Source organism: Pocillopora verrucosa, chromosome 6, assembly GCF_036669915.1.
Source record: "Pocillopora verrucosa isolate sample1 chromosome 6, ASM3666991v2, whole genome shotgun sequence".
Classification (NCBI taxonomy): Eukaryota; Metazoa; Cnidaria; class Anthozoa; order Scleractinia; family Pocilloporidae; genus Pocillopora; species Pocillopora verrucosa.
The window spans coordinates 23,989,279-24,007,162 of NC_089317.1; the positions used below are offsets into that span (position 1 = coordinate 23,989,279).

At 36.7% G+C, this 17,884-nt stretch overlaps 2 protein-coding genes and 1 non-coding gene across 4 annotated transcripts; 1 reads left to right on the top strand and 2 right to left on the bottom strand.

Annotated features, from left to right (window-relative positions):
• Nucleotides 1-51: 51 nt before the first annotated feature.
• On the bottom strand, nt 52-10,840 carry LOC131770891 (telomerase Cajal body protein 1). The gene is made up of 11 exons (XM_059086614.2): nt 10,250-10,840; nt 9,206-9,310; nt 8,147-8,258; nt 4,351-4,439; nt 3,579-3,669; nt 2,846-2,978; nt 2,418-2,510; nt 2,160-2,278; nt 1,931-2,034; nt 852-1,004; nt 52-536 (listed from the first exon to the last, which is right to left on the bottom strand). Exons 1-11 carry the CDS (start codon nt 10,750-10,752, stop codon nt 362-364), a joined length of 1,677 nt encoding a protein of 558 aa, XP_058942597.2. The 5' UTR covers nt 10,753-10,840; the 3' UTR covers nt 52-361.
• Nucleotides 10,841-10,895: 55 nt separating this feature from the next.
• Nucleotides 10,896-16,149, top strand: LOC131770862 (F-box/LRR-repeat protein 18-like). 2 transcript variants are annotated; one of them, XR_010718063.1, is made up of 8 exons: nt 10,896-11,045; nt 11,162-12,098; nt 12,645-13,054; nt 13,301-13,386; nt 14,382-14,544; nt 14,983-15,124; nt 15,281-15,718; nt 15,807-15,934. XR_010718063.1 is itself a non-coding variant. In XM_059086594.2 (8 exons), the coding sequence occupies exons 1-8, from the start codon at nt 10,921-10,923 to the stop codon at nt 15,973-15,975; spliced, it is 2,115 nt and encodes a 704-aa protein (XP_058942577.2). In that variant the 5' UTR covers nt 10,896-10,920; the 3' UTR covers nt 15,976-16,149. The 2 variants fall into 2 exon arrangements, 1 of the variants encoding a protein (XP_058942577.2); XM_059086594.2 differs by having other exon boundaries at nt 15,281-15,363; nt 15,807-16,149.
• A 1,636-nt stretch (nt 16,150-17,785) lies between these two features.
• Nucleotides 17,786-17,858, bottom strand: Trnak-cuu (transfer RNA lysine (anticodon CUU)). The gene has a single exon. It is a non-coding gene; the product is annotated as a tRNA-Lys (tRNA).
• Between the last annotated feature and the right edge of the window lie 26 nt (nt 17,859-17,884).

Consider the following 17,884-nt stretch of genomic DNA (forward strand, 5'->3'; position numbering starts at 1 on the left):
GAAACAAAATTTTATTTCTTTAGTCCTTGAGGAAATGTTTGATGCAAGGAAGGTTCATGGTAATTTCCTCACTCAGCATTTTTATGTCAAAGTTTTCACTAGACAATGCCATGAAGCCATATGTTTTAGTATGCTTTCATGTTTGGTTAAGTCAACTTGAGATCCACCATGAGACATGTTAGTCCCTTTGGTCACAAATTTGTACTACTCATCATTATTTCCCTATCTTTTTCCTTCCATTCGTCCATTGTCACCTTAAAGCACTCCTTGTACATCCATATCCATATCATACCATACTGTGTATGCTCCCTTGAAAAGAGACATTATTTACTGACATTACCCGTGGTACTATATTAATTTGTTAAACCACTTCAACAGTCACTTCCTGTTCACCAGCTGCCCAGATTCGCAGTGAGTTATCACCTTGAATCTTCATTTCTTGGTCTATTGCATTTTCATCATCACTGTCATTCCCAGGCTCTTCAAAGTGACGTTGTCCTGAGGTTGTAGCCAGAAGAGGGAGACTAGGATGGAAACTGTTTAAAAGGAAAATAATATCAATTGATAGATCAAAGTAAACCTCTAACCAAAATAATTGCTGAAAATTAAAACCACTTTTAAAATTAAAAAAAAAAAAACTTTAAAAGGCATCCCCTATTTGCATGCTTTCCAAAGTTTCATTTATTTAATATCACCACCTTTTTTTGGCCTGAAAAATGCAATGAAATTAAAAAAAAAAAAAAAAACCTGCCAAAACTTGTATCAGTTTTACTCCAGGATATCTACAGTTGGTACAAAGGATCATGTTTGTAATGATTATCAATTTGGAAGTATTTAAAATCAATAGATACCAGGCTCCATTTATCAAGTCTCCATGTCCAACAAATGTCATGACAGGTTGTAATATAGCTTCTGTTGTTGAGCTATCATCAACTGGGGAAGTAGTTGAATCCCAGACAGTGACAATACCATCACCATTTCCAGAAATTATGTATTGCCCAGATCTGTATCAAAAAAATTTAAATATTATTAAGGAGAGCAAGTGGGGGGGGGGGGGGAAGGGATGGGGTCAGGGGACAGGTAAGGAAACCACAGAAAGAAAAAATGTCAAACAAGAGATATGCTGCAGAAACACTAATTAAAATTTGTTTTCTCTGCCATTATCACATATCCAAAGAAACAAGTCTTTTCATCCAATATTGGTATTCCAAAGTCGAGTACCTTAACCTTTCAAGAATTGTCTTTAAATGTGGTAATAATTCAGCTATATAAGGTGCCATTTTGAAACAAACTCAGTAACCTGACTATGCATGCACAATGCCCTCAAATACAACCCAAAGGGCAGGAAGCACAACCTGCAGATCACAAACAGCTGCCACTTTCATCATCAGCCTCTCTGATTTCATTTAGCTTGGGTACCAGTTTGAATTCAAACCATTTGAGTGCAAGGTGTTGCTGAAGTCTGTTTATGTCTTAGTGAGGATGTTTTGCTATGAAAGGGTGGAGTAACAACAAATTCAGGGGCAGCGGTTTACCTTCCAACTAGGCTTCAGTCCCTACACCCGTATGTATATATTTAAATTTTGGCATGAAAAAGAACAGTATGTTATTCAGTTTGTGGTCCTTTCATTGTTTCTTTGCGGCATTTCATGTACTCTCTTCATCCAAACCATCAGGTACGTTTTGCTTTGTCTTTGCTGTTTGATGTTTCACTTTGTAATCATAGTTATTGTTGTTGGTAGTTGGTTGTAGTGTAATGTAAGTTAATCATGTTTCAGAAACCACTGGTTTTGAATAAATTGTATGGTACGAGTAACTGTCTAGAAATTTACCAGTGCATTCACTACAGGTGGGAAACAGCTGAGCAAGATCTAGGAAACAAGAAGCAAGATATTCTTACACTTTGTCAAGATTATTATTACGATGGTACCTGTCAATGTCAAAATAAACTCTCTGATTTGTATCCACTGAGCGTATCATGGAGTACAGAACTTTTCCAGGATTTCTTACATCCCAACAAAGAATTTCATTATCCTGTGGAAATAAACAGGTGCATGGAAGAAATAGAACATGTTTACATTTCTAATTATGCTATTTTATTGGGTGTGTATGTGGAAAATGGACAACAAGTTAACATTTAAGGGCAAACTAATCAGTACCTTCCTGCCACCACTGTAGATCCTTGTCCCATCAGGAGAGAACATAACATGGGTGATTCCACCCTGCTGTCCTTGGAGTAGAAAAATTAGCTCACCATCTGTATCGGAGTAAACACCAACTGGCAAACAAGGAAAAAACTTTGATTATTTGAAATGAATAATTATTACCTATGCCTGGGATTACACTTAAAGGCAAGTTTCCTTACTCAGACGATTCATTCCAGCCTGTAATTTCATTTTTTCATAAAATCATAGTACCTGACTTTGAGTAAGATCCCAAAGCATACATTCCAGAACTGTCAGGACTGAATGCAATACAGGAGATGATTCCACCCTGGCCTTCCTTTTTAACTGCAAAAAATGGCATTATATTTATGCATTTTCAGTATGGAAAATCTGATCTAAAGGTGTCAGTAGCCTTCAGCAGAGAATCTGAGTTCCAAAATGCTTTTTAATAGAAGTCTTTCAACACACCATGAGCAAGAGTTTAATAACAAATAGACCCTAAACCAAAGTGCTCCCTAAAAAGCTCTTGAAGGCTTCACATCATTGCAGAACTTCACTAAAATGATACAACCACTTTTTTCTCTATCAAGAATCTTGGTATAAATAAGGTTATATTACACTATACATTGCTAAACAAAGTTGTCACTGACAGTGACTAAAATACAATACACAGTATAGACCTGTGGTTTGTCTTTCCTGAAAGTCTCTCCCAGGTCTTGTTGTATCAAAAACTCTGACCATCTTGTTGAAGCCGCAATAGATTTGACTGCCATCCAGGTTGAATGACACACAATTTGCTGAAACCACCTCATCCTAGCAGAAAAAAATTAAATGATAAAAACATAACCTTTTATTTGTCTCAATTGAAATACCAAGGGAGAAAGAAATTATAGATTTTAATAAATCAATTTTTTCTCAAAAAATGCTATGTTCAAGTACTATCAATTTTACAAAGGGGACAATGAAATCTGTACAGTAAAAAATATTTCAGTAGCTACAGATTTTTAAGTATCAATCATATTTAATGAAACTCACAAACAACAGTTAAGTTAAGTGTTAGTGAATCATTACTACCAATAGATAATGCTGGCCAACACTGTGTCAAAAACTACATTCAAATTAGCTATAAAGCCACTATTTCAGGCTAACAGAGCAAATAGGGTAATTTAGTATTATCAACTGAGTTGATAACATAAATTGGCCACCTTAAAGAGTTTCAAAGCAGACTTTTCCAGAGTTACATGTTGCTTTTAAACTCTTTATGGTGGCCAATTTATGTTATCAACTCAGTTGATTATACTAAATTTCCCCTTTTATACTCTCTCACCGACACAGCACCACAGTTGCTTTAGAAAATTACCCCCTTTCCTCATTTAACAGAGGAAATAGTTATTGACATGAACTATCATTTACCAAGTGATTGTAAGTTCTGTAGGTGCATCTTATTGCTCCTGTAAAAGCATCCCACATGTGGAGAGGATGGTCACGGCTACTGCTCAGGAAACTGTGATGACATAATTATATGAAGATCTAATTTATTCGGAGCTGTAAACCTGAGTTTTATGTTTACATAAAATCAAGACTAAAGGCTTTATAAGGCAACTGTCTTATCTTAGGAAGGACATTGTAGACCCCCAAGATTGCAAACTTTGGTCCCAAAATAGCTTGTGATGGCTGATTGACTTGCTGAAGACTCGGCAGAATAGTTGAACTATCAAAGCCTTAATTGAGAGAAATCTTTAGAAAAGTGTGTTTAACTTAGTAACTAAAAAGTAAAATTAATAAACACACAAATAATATCAGAATAATAATATCAGTTGTTAACATTATGGATAGAAATCTCGTGCCTTTGAATAAAAAAAGTTAGCTGGTATATCCTAGGCCTTTGGTTCACTTGAATAGGGTGGATAAATTTTATTAACCATACATCTTGAGGTACACCTCATGAGGGCCTCAGATCCATCTATGAAAATTTCAATCTGACTGTGCACCCCAACCCACCCTCACAAAGCATTACCTCTCACACATGCAAAGAAAAGTACATAATAATGACAATCCTAATTATGAATTGAAACAAATTAATTTAGACAATAACCACTAACATTTTTCCCTATAGGAAACAAGGCTCCCTGACATGCATTCTGACTCATACTTATGTCATGCTTTCAAGTGACTAGAATCATACCAGCAAGTGTCAGGATCAAGGGATGACATAAATGGATACCAACAGTAGTCATAAACTGTCTCTCCCTCCTGCATTTGTAACACTGATACCTTAAAGAAAAACAAGAATGTCAAGTGGGTATGTTTTCATTATTCAACAATAATTATTGTGATTAATTTCCAAAGTTTTATATAAGGTATAAAGCAAACACTATGAACTGTAGTTTTATGAAAATTCCATGAATTTCATGTGAAAAACCCATGAAGATCATTTCATGGCCCATGAATACTGCAAAATGAAATTTCATGGGGTTATTTTTAGCCCTGAATTTTCCATGAATTAGGGGAATTTTTTTCATGACCCATGAATTTCTTCAAAGTCTATATTTATGACCCAATGATTTGCCATGAAAGTCACCAGAATTAATTTCATGACCCATGAATTTCTTTATATGCCTACTTTCATGACCCATGAATTTCTTCAAAGTCTACTTTCATGACCCATTAGTTTCCCCAGAAAGTCATCAGAATGAATTTCATGCCCATGAATTGCAATCAAACAGCATTTCATGGGCTAACAATTTATTTGTTTTGGGAGAACAAAATTAATGGGCCATGAATATTCCCTGAAATCTGTTGCCCATGAATTTCATTGATAAATCCATAGGCCATTAAAAGTGGTATTAATGAGTTCATCACAGTCACTGATTTATCAACGAGCTGACTTTCATGATCCGTGGAACTGACTTGTTATAAATCTATCCACTGATGGAATTTTGGTGTACAGCGCGAAAACTGTCGAATGAAAATGTCCCTAAACATCTTAAGTGGCCTTTGTTAACGTAAAATGTACAGGAAATCACAAAACAATGACTAAAAACAATGGATCTTCAATTTGCTCCTTTGTTGAGACAAATGGGGCTGGAGGCAATGACCCCGATGTTTGATCCTCACTTTGATTTTTTGGGGCATTTTTGCCTTCGCCATGCCTGGACGACTTTGTTGATTTTTTTTCTGCCTCACTACTGGCTTTGATTGTTAGCCATGACTCTGGAAACCTGTTCAAGGCCTTCTCTTACATTCTTACGACTGAGGAATCTTCTAGGGCTTTTCCCGTAAGGCAGCTGCAGAGTACAGATGCTTAAATTGCACAGCAATAGTACGCATTGCATCTACACGAAATGTGGAACAAAACAATGAAAAATCAATCACTTTGTCACCTCAATTTGGAACTTTGAATAGTGTGCAAATGTAACCTGAAAAAAATGCTATTTTTACCTCGTTCATAGAGTCGCCGGTTAACAGAGTCAGGCCATCTTCTCAGTCGGGATGAAAGGTTACCTTCATGTATTCATTGAGATTGCCTTCTACAACATCGTTGTTGATTTCGTGATCGCTTTCACAGGAATCACTGTCGATGTCAGCTCTGACTTTCTTGGACTCTGATGTCCTGTCGATTGTTACTTGCTTCGAATTCCAAATACCGAACAGCTTTTTGTGCTGCTTTATTTTGTAAGATTACAGACGCAGCAACGAGACCTCTTCGGAGTCATTTCGTAACGTCGAACACGATAACCTGTGAGGTCACTATGTGACCGCTGACCTATGATGGCTGCGATGACCTAAGGTCACCACGTGAAAGTACACGTGATTTACGAAGAAGTGGCGGTTTTTTTCGTACCTCGAACGGAATGGTTCCATTCCAATTGCATTTCTCGTAGTGTTTGTGTAGCAGTCTCTTTTTTTCCAGATCAACGCAATGGACTGTCTGAAAAGTTTTTTCAAAGAGGTTTCCTCAAGATGAAGTTATCGATATGCATTACAACGTGAAGGGGTAAGTTCAAGCTTGGTCATCTTATTACGCGTAAACATCGGAGCGCGCGCGCTAACTATTGATTTAACTTGAAAATTTTTATTCTGTGATCATCTGGCGAAACATCACAAGAGTTTGTATGGAAATACTTACGACCGTTCTTAGGAATAAAAAATACAGTCAAATTCTGAATACGAAATACCTCACCTCACTTCCACAGTGCGTCGCTTAGTATCGGACGGCTTCATGTTGAAAAGAACCTGTTTTAGCGAGTTATCCATTTCTAGGTTTACTACGTACATAAGAAAGGCTCTTAGATAACTGATGATGTGCTCCCTTTATTTTGCAAACAGTGAAGAGTGTTGGTCTACAAAACTGATGAAAGGAAAAGCAAACTTGCTAAAGCAGCCTATCTTGGTTCAAATGATGATGAAGATGCAAATAGTAATGATAACCGAAAGAAGGATGGCACATTCAGGTGGCCAAAACAGAGAGACACTGACATAGTCAGCCATAGATATATCTTCACACATGCAAGAGTGCAGAAAGTTGGTAATTGTTTTGTTGTTAGTTACCTTGAGAGTATTGATCACAAGTGTAAAACATATCAAGAAATTTACATGAATGCTGTTACATAAATAGACATTATAATAACTGTCCATAACATTTTACACATGATATTAGAGGAAGGAAATGATATTTGAAGTTTAGACAAAAATACATCAAACCAGTGAGTATATTTTCAATAATTTCGTCCAAATATTTTTCACATCAAATTTATTTATAATATACCTTCAAAATAGTTTAAATAAACAGAAATATAGGAGAAGAATCTGTCTCCACAAGGAAAATCAGTGATATCAAAATAGAGCTAAAAATCATTAACATCTTAATTTTATGCAGAAAATTTCATACCAACTTTTTTTATTTAAGAAAGTGTAAACTGAATTATCACAATTTTGGAATCCTAAAGTAATATTTATGTACAGCTGGTGAAACAAAATAAACTATCAGAGAATCCAGACTTCTGGTCATGTCTTTCATGTGTGTGTGCTTGTACAACAGGACCAAGAAGTTTCACAGATAGGTTAGTTCTTCAGTGTATAATTTAAGTGATAGTGTATGTATTACAGTTATGGTATACTGCAAGCTATACGCTGTAGTACAGTCTTTGGTACAAGAAAAGTGAATAATTTTTAATTCCAAATTCATAGGGTTTCCAAAGAATTTTCATGGTGCTTGCATATTCCTAACAACCCCATGAAAACTAACTGGCAATTAACTTTCATGTGCCATGAAAAAACCATGTAGAGGCCATGAAAATTCAAGGAAAATTTTCATGGTCAATGAATTTTTAACATATTCACAGGATATTCATGGGTCATGATTTGCTGCAACCCATTAAAAACTAGTGAACTTTGACACCATGAAATTTTGGGCTTGAAATTCATGGGTTTCTCAGTACCTTTGAAAAGGCCATGAAATGCCATTTTCATGGGTATTTCATGGCTTCTAGGTCACTTTACTCAATATTTCATGGGTCGTGAATATGGAAATTTTCACAGGTTTTTCATGGGATTTTTCAGGTCTTTTTCATGGCACTGAGACCATGAAAATGTCATTGATTTAACCATGAAAATCCTGTGAAAAATCTGTGAATTTACAATGAATTATTTCACAAGATTTTCATGGGTTTTGAGTTCATAGTGAAAGCAGTTAATACACAATAATTTTTTTACCACCACTACTAAAAATACTTTTCCTAGAAAGGGGTTTATTCATTAAAAATCAAAAAAATATATGTATGTATATGTATATTTTGGCTGTGGAAAAGTAAGTATCAGTTGTTTCATTGTTGAGAACAACTTGTATTCATAATAATAAATAAAAAAAATATATGTATGTAATATGTATACTTTGGCTGTGGAAAAGTAAGTGTAAGTTGTGTCATTGTTGAGAACAACTTATATCCATATAAAGACAAAAATAACATATTATTAAATACCATTTCTGATAAACCTTGCACAGCATTCCCACTGTACAATTCTGTAGGAAGGTTAAATATCCTGAGGGTGTTGTCATCACTGTTTGTCAGTAAACACGCACCATCAGGAGACCTTAGATAAGAACACAAAAATGAAAATAAGAACACAGTAAATTAGGGAGATATATGTAATGGTTGAATAATTATCATAAAAAGACATAGACTCAGGATCACTGGGTGCAGGCTGGAGTTCTGTTCCAACCAAATTTCTACAACTCCCTTGAGTGCACTCTTCATTCCACCCTCTTTCCCAGAGAGGGGCACAAGCTCATTTTCCACATGGCAGCTGTTGATCAAACTCAACCCTAACCTAATAACAGCATCGTGTTTTTAGATGATAAATTTTTATCTCAAAATGCCTCTCTCTACCTGAAAGTATAATTGGATATCAGCAAATTGCTAAAAAAAACTGCATGACAGACTGAAGGGTTACCAATCTAATTTGTGATGGGCAATTTAGTATTATCAGCTGAGTTGATAACATACATTGGCCACTGTAACAAGTTTCAAAGTGGATGTTTTAAGTATCAGCCCTACATCAGAGTGAATGGAGGAATTGTGGGTTATCTGTGTGTTTATATTTTCTGTGTATAAACACACACACAACCAACAATTCCTCTATTCACTCCGATAAAGGGCTGAAGTTTGAAACATCAGCTTTGAAACTCTTTATGGTGGTCAATTTCCATTATCACCTCAGTTAAAAAAATACTAAATTACCTTGTTATACTCTCACACTGATGCAGCACCACAGTTTGCTTAGCAAATTCCCCCCCCCCCTTTACTAATATGTGATAGACTGGTATCCATACTAAGGACAACAAGATACACTTCAGACTGACAGCTATACCAGCTACTAATTGCTTCAAAGATTAAATAATTCAGAGTATATCATTCAGTTTTATTCAAGAATCATACAACACATCCATATAGGACTTAGAATGTCCAAGAATAGTTGAGGAGCACTGTCTGTATATCACACCATTAGAATGGAATTCCTCTCCCCTTGACCATGCTTACCATTTGCAGCCCTTGAGAAAGTTTGAAGCTGAGCTACTGAAGTCTTCCCAAGCTCCTGTTACTTGTTGTGGTACAATATTAAAGTTATAATGAACTGCAAAGTACCTGAAGGAGAAAAAAATGCATTTTTTTCCTTTCTAAAATCAGGTAAAGCCAAGCTACAACTAGTTGCAAAAATGTTGACACACCTTGAGGAAAAAGTGCATTTACCAACTTTTCCAGATGGCCAGTAACAAATCTAGTGCAAAAAAAAAACTAAAAGCTGCCCCTTACCCAATATAATGTTGTTAATTGAAGTTTTTTACGGGGTACTGCTTTAATCGCCACTGACAATGCAAAGGGGGAAATGGGGGGATACCTTATGCTGGATCACATGGTGATCAATTATCTCTTGTTGTGGTAACATGTCTCATCTACTTTTGTAATTCATTGTAGCTCTATACAATGAAAGGAACTGACTCATCATTTCTTGTTATTCATTGATGGAGGGTATAATTTAGGAGAAACATAATGGTCACCATGCTAAACCATGGATCAAAACATCTCTCTTTGAGCCTTTCTCTGTTGTAGACTATAAATGCAATGGAGGATTGGGAGGGGAAGGGTTCAGTCTTTCTCCCTCTCACCCCTCCCCCATTGGAACTGTGGGTTTTTTTTCTTTTCATTATTTGTCTGAATCCAGAATTCTTACATATTACTACTTGTAAGGGAGTATTTTATCAAAGTTTAGAGCCCCCCCCCCTCCCTTTCAAGTATGCCCAGATCTACCCCTTTAGATGGGCATTGGAAAACCTTCAGGGATTCATGATAAATTGCAAGAAGAGGAGGGGGGGTGGGTGGTGGGTGGTGGGAAAGTTACCTGCTATTGAATAGCATACCACACTTGAAGAGTAGCACTCCTCCTCATCACTTCATGTCACACAGAGCAAGACAGGATACGAGATATGACATAGCTATCAACCAATCAAAGTGCTCTCCGGAGCCAGGATTGATTGATGCAGTACACAAGACTGGTAAATAAGTGACAAATAAAACATTTGGTACCTGTGAGTATCATCTGATTCCATTCCTTCTATGGTGTCATCGGCTTCCTCGCCGCAACTTTTTGGTTTTGAATCATTAACACCTTCCTTTTCTTCTTGATGAAAATAGTTCTCGCGGATCTCGTCCATTTCTTCCTGATCTTGAGACGTTTGTTCTTGAGTGCTCCTACTATTAAGCTCGCAAACATAATTAGAGCCCTCTTTCTGAACACTCAATTTTGAGTTTAACAAGTTTTTATCACATGTTTTATCTTGATCATATTCATTTCGACTAATATCGTACTCAAAATCCATAGAAATCTGATGTTCCGTAAGAACTTTGATCTTCTGTGTGACATCATTGTTCTCGACTACACCACTTGTTGCCTCCTCTATTAATATCGCCTCTTCATTTTCTGGATCAGATGTAGTGTTTTGAGAAAGAACTGAACAGTCTTTCACATTTTCAACTTTACAGGCTTCAGGTGGCTCACCTGCATCAGTAACATGAGCAACAACAGACATCACTTTTCCTTACAACGGCGCTTGCTAGTAATTGAAAAACTTTGCGCGATCACCTCGCTTGACAAGGCCGCCATGATGACCGTGAGAATCTGGGAGAAACACTTCTAAACTATTAAGGATATTACATGTCCATTACGTGAAGTATTGTTTTCAGCGAAACAATCCAAGATGGAGTATCTTCCGGAAGAAGTGTTGCTTTTGATATTTCAAAACATTGAACCATTGGAGCTTATTTCTTTGTCAAGAGTGAACCGCTGCTGGCGTAAACTTGCAATAATCCCTCAACTTCACAGGTTATTTAACGCTAACGAAGTAGCTCGAGAGGACCAAAACTCCTCATAATTAATAAATTAACTTTTACTTCTATTACAGCAGTAAGTTCAATTTTGTGCGCATCTTTTGTTTTCAGGTGCGTCAACTTTCATGGGAAGCAACATCTATCCTCCGGTTTCATCTGCAACTACATCAGCAAGTTTAAACACTCACTACAAGAGCTGAATCTACAAGAATGCTATTGGATTAAAGGAGCTCTTCTTTCCAGTACACTGCAAAAGTGCCGAAAATTAACATCTCTCAACTTACTTGGTTGTAGTGTTACCAAAAAAACACTTTGTTCTCTTTTAAAACTCAATGCTAACCTTAAAACGCTTGCATGGTCTATGAATGAAAAGGATTTACCCATAGGCTCTCATTTGGAGGGATATACCTTAGGAGTATTCCATGGATTATTGCTCTCTTTCTGCAGTGGACTTTCAGAAGCTTTTAGAGGTTTGGATAGTCTGACAATCCGGCTTCCAAACATTTATGTGACCGCCCTCATTGTGAATCAGGGAATTCCGATTATTTGCAGTGAACTTCATTTGAAGGCATTTACCTTGCAGTGGATTGATGCATCAGGTAGTTACAGGTCCCATTGTCCCAAACTTTCCATTGAAGGAAGTGAAATCCAGTTTTGCAGAAGAGAGACAGAAATTGATTTTGCAGGTCTCAGTGTTATTGGAGAAGCAAGGAAGTCAATCAATCATGGGTTGGAAAGTGAAACTCTCCATACATTTATTGTACCCTCCAGTTTTCAATTTCTTGACAGAAACCGTGACATTTGTGAAAAATTTATGAAAACTGTGGAAAACAGGTCATCTATTGTCAACTTGAAGTTGGGGGCCTTAGCTTTAAACGAATATGATGTAGATTGTCTTATGACAATTCTTAGTATGCAGTGGCAGGCACTGGTGTATTTGAATCTTTCTGGTTTTGTCATTTCTGGCCATTTTCTTCAAATCATCGCAACTTCTTCACCAAACTTGGAGATTCTCAACTTACAAAATTGCTCAGATTGCTTCACACCTGTGAGTCTGTTTTCTCTTTAACCCTTTAACTCTCAGAAGTGATTAAAATGTAACTTCTCCCTATAATAATAATACATTATCTAGCAAACAGGTAAAGGGAATACTCAAACTTATCAGGTAGAAGTTTATATCTTAATCTAACAGCCAATTCTTCCAACTAATTTACAAAGAGATGTGTAGCAGCTAAAAGGGAGAGTTAACAATTATATCTTGGGAGTTAAAGGATTTAATTTAACTCCCAAGATCTGATTGTTTATCTCCCCTCTAGCTGTCACACATTTCCTTGTATGAAAGGATATGAGAATTTGGTGTGAGATCAAGATGATAACTTCTACCCAACAAGTTTATTAGTACTCTCATTACTTATTTGCTAATAATGTGTGAATTTTGTACAAGGAAGTAACATGTTAATCACTTCTAGGAGTTCAGGGAAAAATTTTATTTTCTTAATCATTAAACTCTCATCACAGATACATTTTTGAGGAAGTGAGGTGTTAATGCTGCTTCTATTGTCATTTTTTGACAAATTGATATATTTTATTGAAGATTCAAGGACTGGAATCACTGGCTTTATTGTGCCCAAAAATGGCTGAGTTGAACCTCAATGGAGTACATTATGATCAAACATCCCAGGAAGAATCAAACAGTTGCATCAAAGTCATCTCAAAATTCACCCATCTGGTTTCTCTCAGCCTCTGCACATGTGTGACACATCAAGTCTCAAGTGATGACACAGAAGGTGCAAAGACTAGTTCTAAAGGAAGTATACTCAAGGCAAACAGAAGAGTATGTCATGGACAGAATCTTAAAAACTCTCAGTCAAGCACTGACCCAGCCACCAAATTGCAGAACCACTTTGTTTTTCTTACCCAAGAATGTACTGGAATGACAGACTTTGAACTTTGGTTTCCCTCACGTCATGACAGAGAGCTTAGCTACCGTCCACCCTTGTACCAGTAAGTTACTGTTTATTTCAGAATCACACTGAGGCATGGTTAGAAAATGGGAAAGGCATACTTTGTGAGCACCATGTACAGAGCTCTTGACTCAATTGTTTTCATATTTACTTTTTGGCATTCCAAACATGAGCACCATTTCTTTTCCTATGATTATGCCTGCAAGGCAAACCCTGTCAGCTTGTTTAGTGATGGCAGACTTTTGATAACATTAATCCTTACTATTACAATTTTTTCACCATCCAGACCAACATGTGATGCAAGAAGGGGTACATTTGACAGTCTCCTGCCAATTGCTAATTGGAAACACCTGCAAAGGCTTACTCTTTCAGGTTTGTTTCTCAGATATGACTCAAATTAGGTGTAGCTCCTTAACTCCCAGGACTGATTAACATGCTAATCAGTTCTGGTGTTTGCAAATTTTGAGGTTGATATTGTCAGTGATAAAAAGCAAATCAACAGTGGCATAGTGTGGTCTGCACTCTTACTGACCATGATGTTTGTAATTGCAGTGGTCAAAATGTTGCAGACTAACTTGGCTGTGCCTTGTGAGACCATGATATTTTGACTATTGTGATGATGAACATTGTTGTCTTTAAGAGCACAGACCACACCTAGCCACAGTGGATTTGTTTTTTACCAGAATATCATTGTCAAAATGTCTAAGTCATCCATCTTTGAGAGCTGATAAAGGCATTGCATGACACATTGATGTGAGCAGGGTTCTCTGCGCTCTTATCAACAATGGCAAACTGGCCAATCAGATAGCACCATTACTGCCAATTGTGATAAAATAGAGATTTTTTTCCATTATTCACAAACTTGGAAAAAAATGATAATTGTTAATAGTATATTCCCATGAAGTGATCGCAACAGTCTTCCAAGTGGAAACTTCTGAGAACTGATTTGTTTTTTAGCTCAATTTATGCATGTAAAGGCCACTGGTACATGAAGTACCAAATAGTAAATGCATGAAAGTTTAGGACTTAACATTTACAGAGCTTTCAACTTTATTTCAATCTTAACCCAAAATTTATACTGTCTAAAAGCCTGGTTGTAAAGTTATTTGAAAAGGATTTATCAAAAATCTACATTAACACCATGCTTAGAAAACATTAGGACAGCACTAGGTTCTAAATCATGTTAAAGTAGGTTCATAATCATGTGAAATATCTAATGTGGTGTCTTTAGTAGACATCCTGAGGATGATTTTATTTCCAAATTTTCAAATGTAATATCACAAGTAAGCAAATCCCTAATTAAAGTGTAACCTGATCATTTAAGATTTTCAGTTAATAATACTATAATTTCAATTGCTACTTTTTAGTGCCATATACAAAAGGAAGTTTGAAATTCTTAGTTACCATCGCACAGAACTGCAGCAATCTTCAATTTCTATCCCTTGCAAACCTTGAGAATCTCAGCCATTCAGGGAATGTAGCACTTCTGCAACAGGCACTTTCTTGTTGTCATCAACTTCAAGATTTCAGGTGAACTCTTATGTAAAAGTTTTACCACCAACAGGGAAATGTATCTATTGAAACACTTCTATTCAAGGATGGAGCATAAGATCATTGGGAGATATACAAGCATAAATTAACATGTGTTTGTCTTTGTCCAGATTGCCTGACAAAACAAGGGAATTTGCAGGCAAGCCATTTTAGGGGTTCAGGTTTTCAGTCCCTCGTTCCTGTTTTGGGGGCAAGGGGCACTAACTCCTATTTAACCCTTTACAGCCTAAAATCAGTATGCACATTCTCCATATTGTTCTCTTTACATTTGCTAAGGTGCAGACAAGGAGAATTCATTAAATAATCAAGAGCTTCTTTATTTGGTGATCATTTCTTTTATTCTCATGACCTTAATGGCTTAACAGTGTTTAGAACTTCATGCTGATAATAGTTGGAAAATCTTATTTTGTTTCCTAGATTTCAACAGAAAGCATTTAGGATCAATGAGTCATTCTTACTGTCACTTGGAGAATTAAAACATCTTCAACGAGTGTGCATTATTGCTAAAGGAGGCCCTTTGACAGTAGCTCCTAAAACAGTCATCTCATTGTTTGAAAAGGTGAATCAAAACAATGAATTTTAGTTTAGTAGACTGACTCAACTTTTGCAAGGCTAGTTATCATGAAAGGCTTCTGTGCGTTAATAGAAGCTAACACAGTAGCAATTAATAGATATTGACACAGATTAAAAGGTTAGTGTTGTTTATTTCTTGCAGTGCCAGAAACTGTATTATTTTCATTTATTCTGTGATATGACAAGAAAAGCCAGTAAAATCATTATGGATTCTGTAAAGAAAAGGCAAGTTAATTTGTTGGGAATGTGTTTTTGAATGTTGCGCCCATGTAAGGTGACCAATGGTTTGATGCATATCGGTAGTGCAAGTAATGATGATAAGAATGTTCAACTTTGTGACCTACTGGTAACTTCGCTGACATCTGTGGTCAGTACCTTGCCAACATCCACAATCATTTAACTGACATACCCGGTCAAACCTCTTTTGTTAAGTTTTGGACTTATTATTAAGGTGGTGTCTGAGAGTTAACCAAAGGTACATCTGCAAGTTGACTAATAGTGTTGGCAAATTGGTTGTTACGAGTTGATATGTCAGCGAAGTGACCAGTAACCGTAATAGAGAAAGTGTAGAGTGCCTAAGGTATCTTTCCCTATCAAACTTTTTTTGCATTTGTTACAAATAAAATAATGATGTTTAAAATACACAGCATGATTTTTTTTTTCTGCAGATTTTCAGATACACGCCCGGCGCTGATCGTGGGTTTAGTTCCTTTTTACCCGACAGACCTGCACTTCAAGCTGTTAAATGAGAGCACTTCTATTCCCTTTTTGCATATCAGTGAAATGTTACTCGCCGAATCGTCAGTTGCAAGCAGTTTTAATAAGAGACAAACATGAAATTATTGAACAAAATTCTCTTGTCTAGGTTATTATTCGCTGATCTTGAAAGCTGAGAGAACAGCTTTAATGAAATAAGAGCGTTTGGACGAGTTGTATAATCAAGGAAATAGCAATCTCCTTGTTGAGTTAAAGCACTGTGGAAAAATAAAGGATCATAAAGACATGATCAAGGTCGGTTTTTAACTCGTGAATTGCGCGCATACGCAAGAGCGAGTTATAGATACGATGTGGGGAATGCCATTCGCTCGCTCGCTCGCTCGCTCGCTCGATTGGTCGATTCCTGTAAACTTTTTTTAGATTTTAGGCTTTTGAGTGCATTTGATAGTTTTTGGCGAGCAATAAACAGACGAAATGGCGACCTTTGTTGCTAAGAATAGTGGTGGGGTGAAAAAGAAGCCAATGATAATCTTAAAAGAGTTTTTTTTTTCGTTTTAGTTTCAACAAGCGGCGCCAGCGACTGGCAGGCATGCAAGGATTCACACTGAAATAACAGAACAACCTTCGTTTTTCATAAAATTGTAATTTACAATCCTTGAACTTGAAAACAATCCGGAGATTCATTGAAAATGTCACTTACTGCGAAGCGCTCCGAGTTTACAGATGTTCAAAAGCTTTTTCTGTTATGGCGTGAGATTTAGGACAAAATTAATCATTACGTTTCGTCGCGTGTGTTTTTCCTGTGTGAAGCAACAGAAGTGCCGGCGACTGACGAAATAACAAGTTAACACGAAAATCGAATAACACCTAAACAAACAATTTGAGCCACCGATTTTCAGTGAATTTTTAAAGAACAATTTTCTTTTCAGTTTCAAGACAATTTGAAGATTCAACATACATACAACGTACTAAAATGCGAAAGTTACACACCACAAAATAGATAAATAGGCCTGAAATGAAATTCTATCTTGTTATTGATTATACGTTGCCTAGCACGTGACTTAAATCTACCCAGGCGGAGATCCAAAATGACGGTGGCAGGCTTGGCTCATTTGTATCACTCAAAACTCGTTCCCGTTTGTCTCATTTGATAAAGAGGGAATCGTTAATGTTTTCATTAAGACAGTATTGCCTTGATTTTCTAATATTTACAACGAAAGACAGTAAATTTCACTTTTCACCCACATTTACTTCCAACCTTTTCTTTTGAACCAGAAACAAAAATGATAGACGTTTAAAACACATGACATCATCCACCTTGTCAAATGTAATAGCATGATCATTTCAATTTTAATGCCTTCTTATCCCAACGTTACTTTGTTTCTTTGCTACATTAGCGAACACTGAACTACTGCTCGTACTCTAGATATGACAATCAACCACAAAATTCCCCAAACCAGATAACATTAAACATAGTCTAAAAAATCAATTGTCAATTCACGAGTTTGCTCACAGAGCACTTTGATTCTTAACGTAAACGTGCGTGATTGAGTCTTACTCTAGCGAAGGAAACGTGAGGCGCGCGAGTGCATGGACGAAAACGAGCCAAAAAGGAAAAAGAAAAGAAACGAAAACGCACAAAAAAAGTGACCAGTGAGAATGGGGGTAGGGATGGAAAAGAGAAACGTACGTATGAGCCAAGCGATTTCACTGTTAGGAAATCCTTAGCAAGGAAATCAAAGTTTTGTTATTCGAGACTCCACCGGTGATTGTATTGAGCTTTTTTGGGCCCACAACCAAGCAGCGATGGTTAAATTGTTAAGTTTTTTACTTTCCAGTCCTTTGAAATAATCTGCCAAAGGGAGAAAAATGCTCGAAGACTAAGATTTGGAAACCGAAAAAAAAAGAAAAAGAGAATTGAAAAGATTAGCGCCCAACGTGGGGCTCGAACCCACGACCCTGAGATTAAGAGTCTCATGCTCTACCGACTGAGCTAGCCGGGCCGCCGCATACCAATGTGGAAAATTTT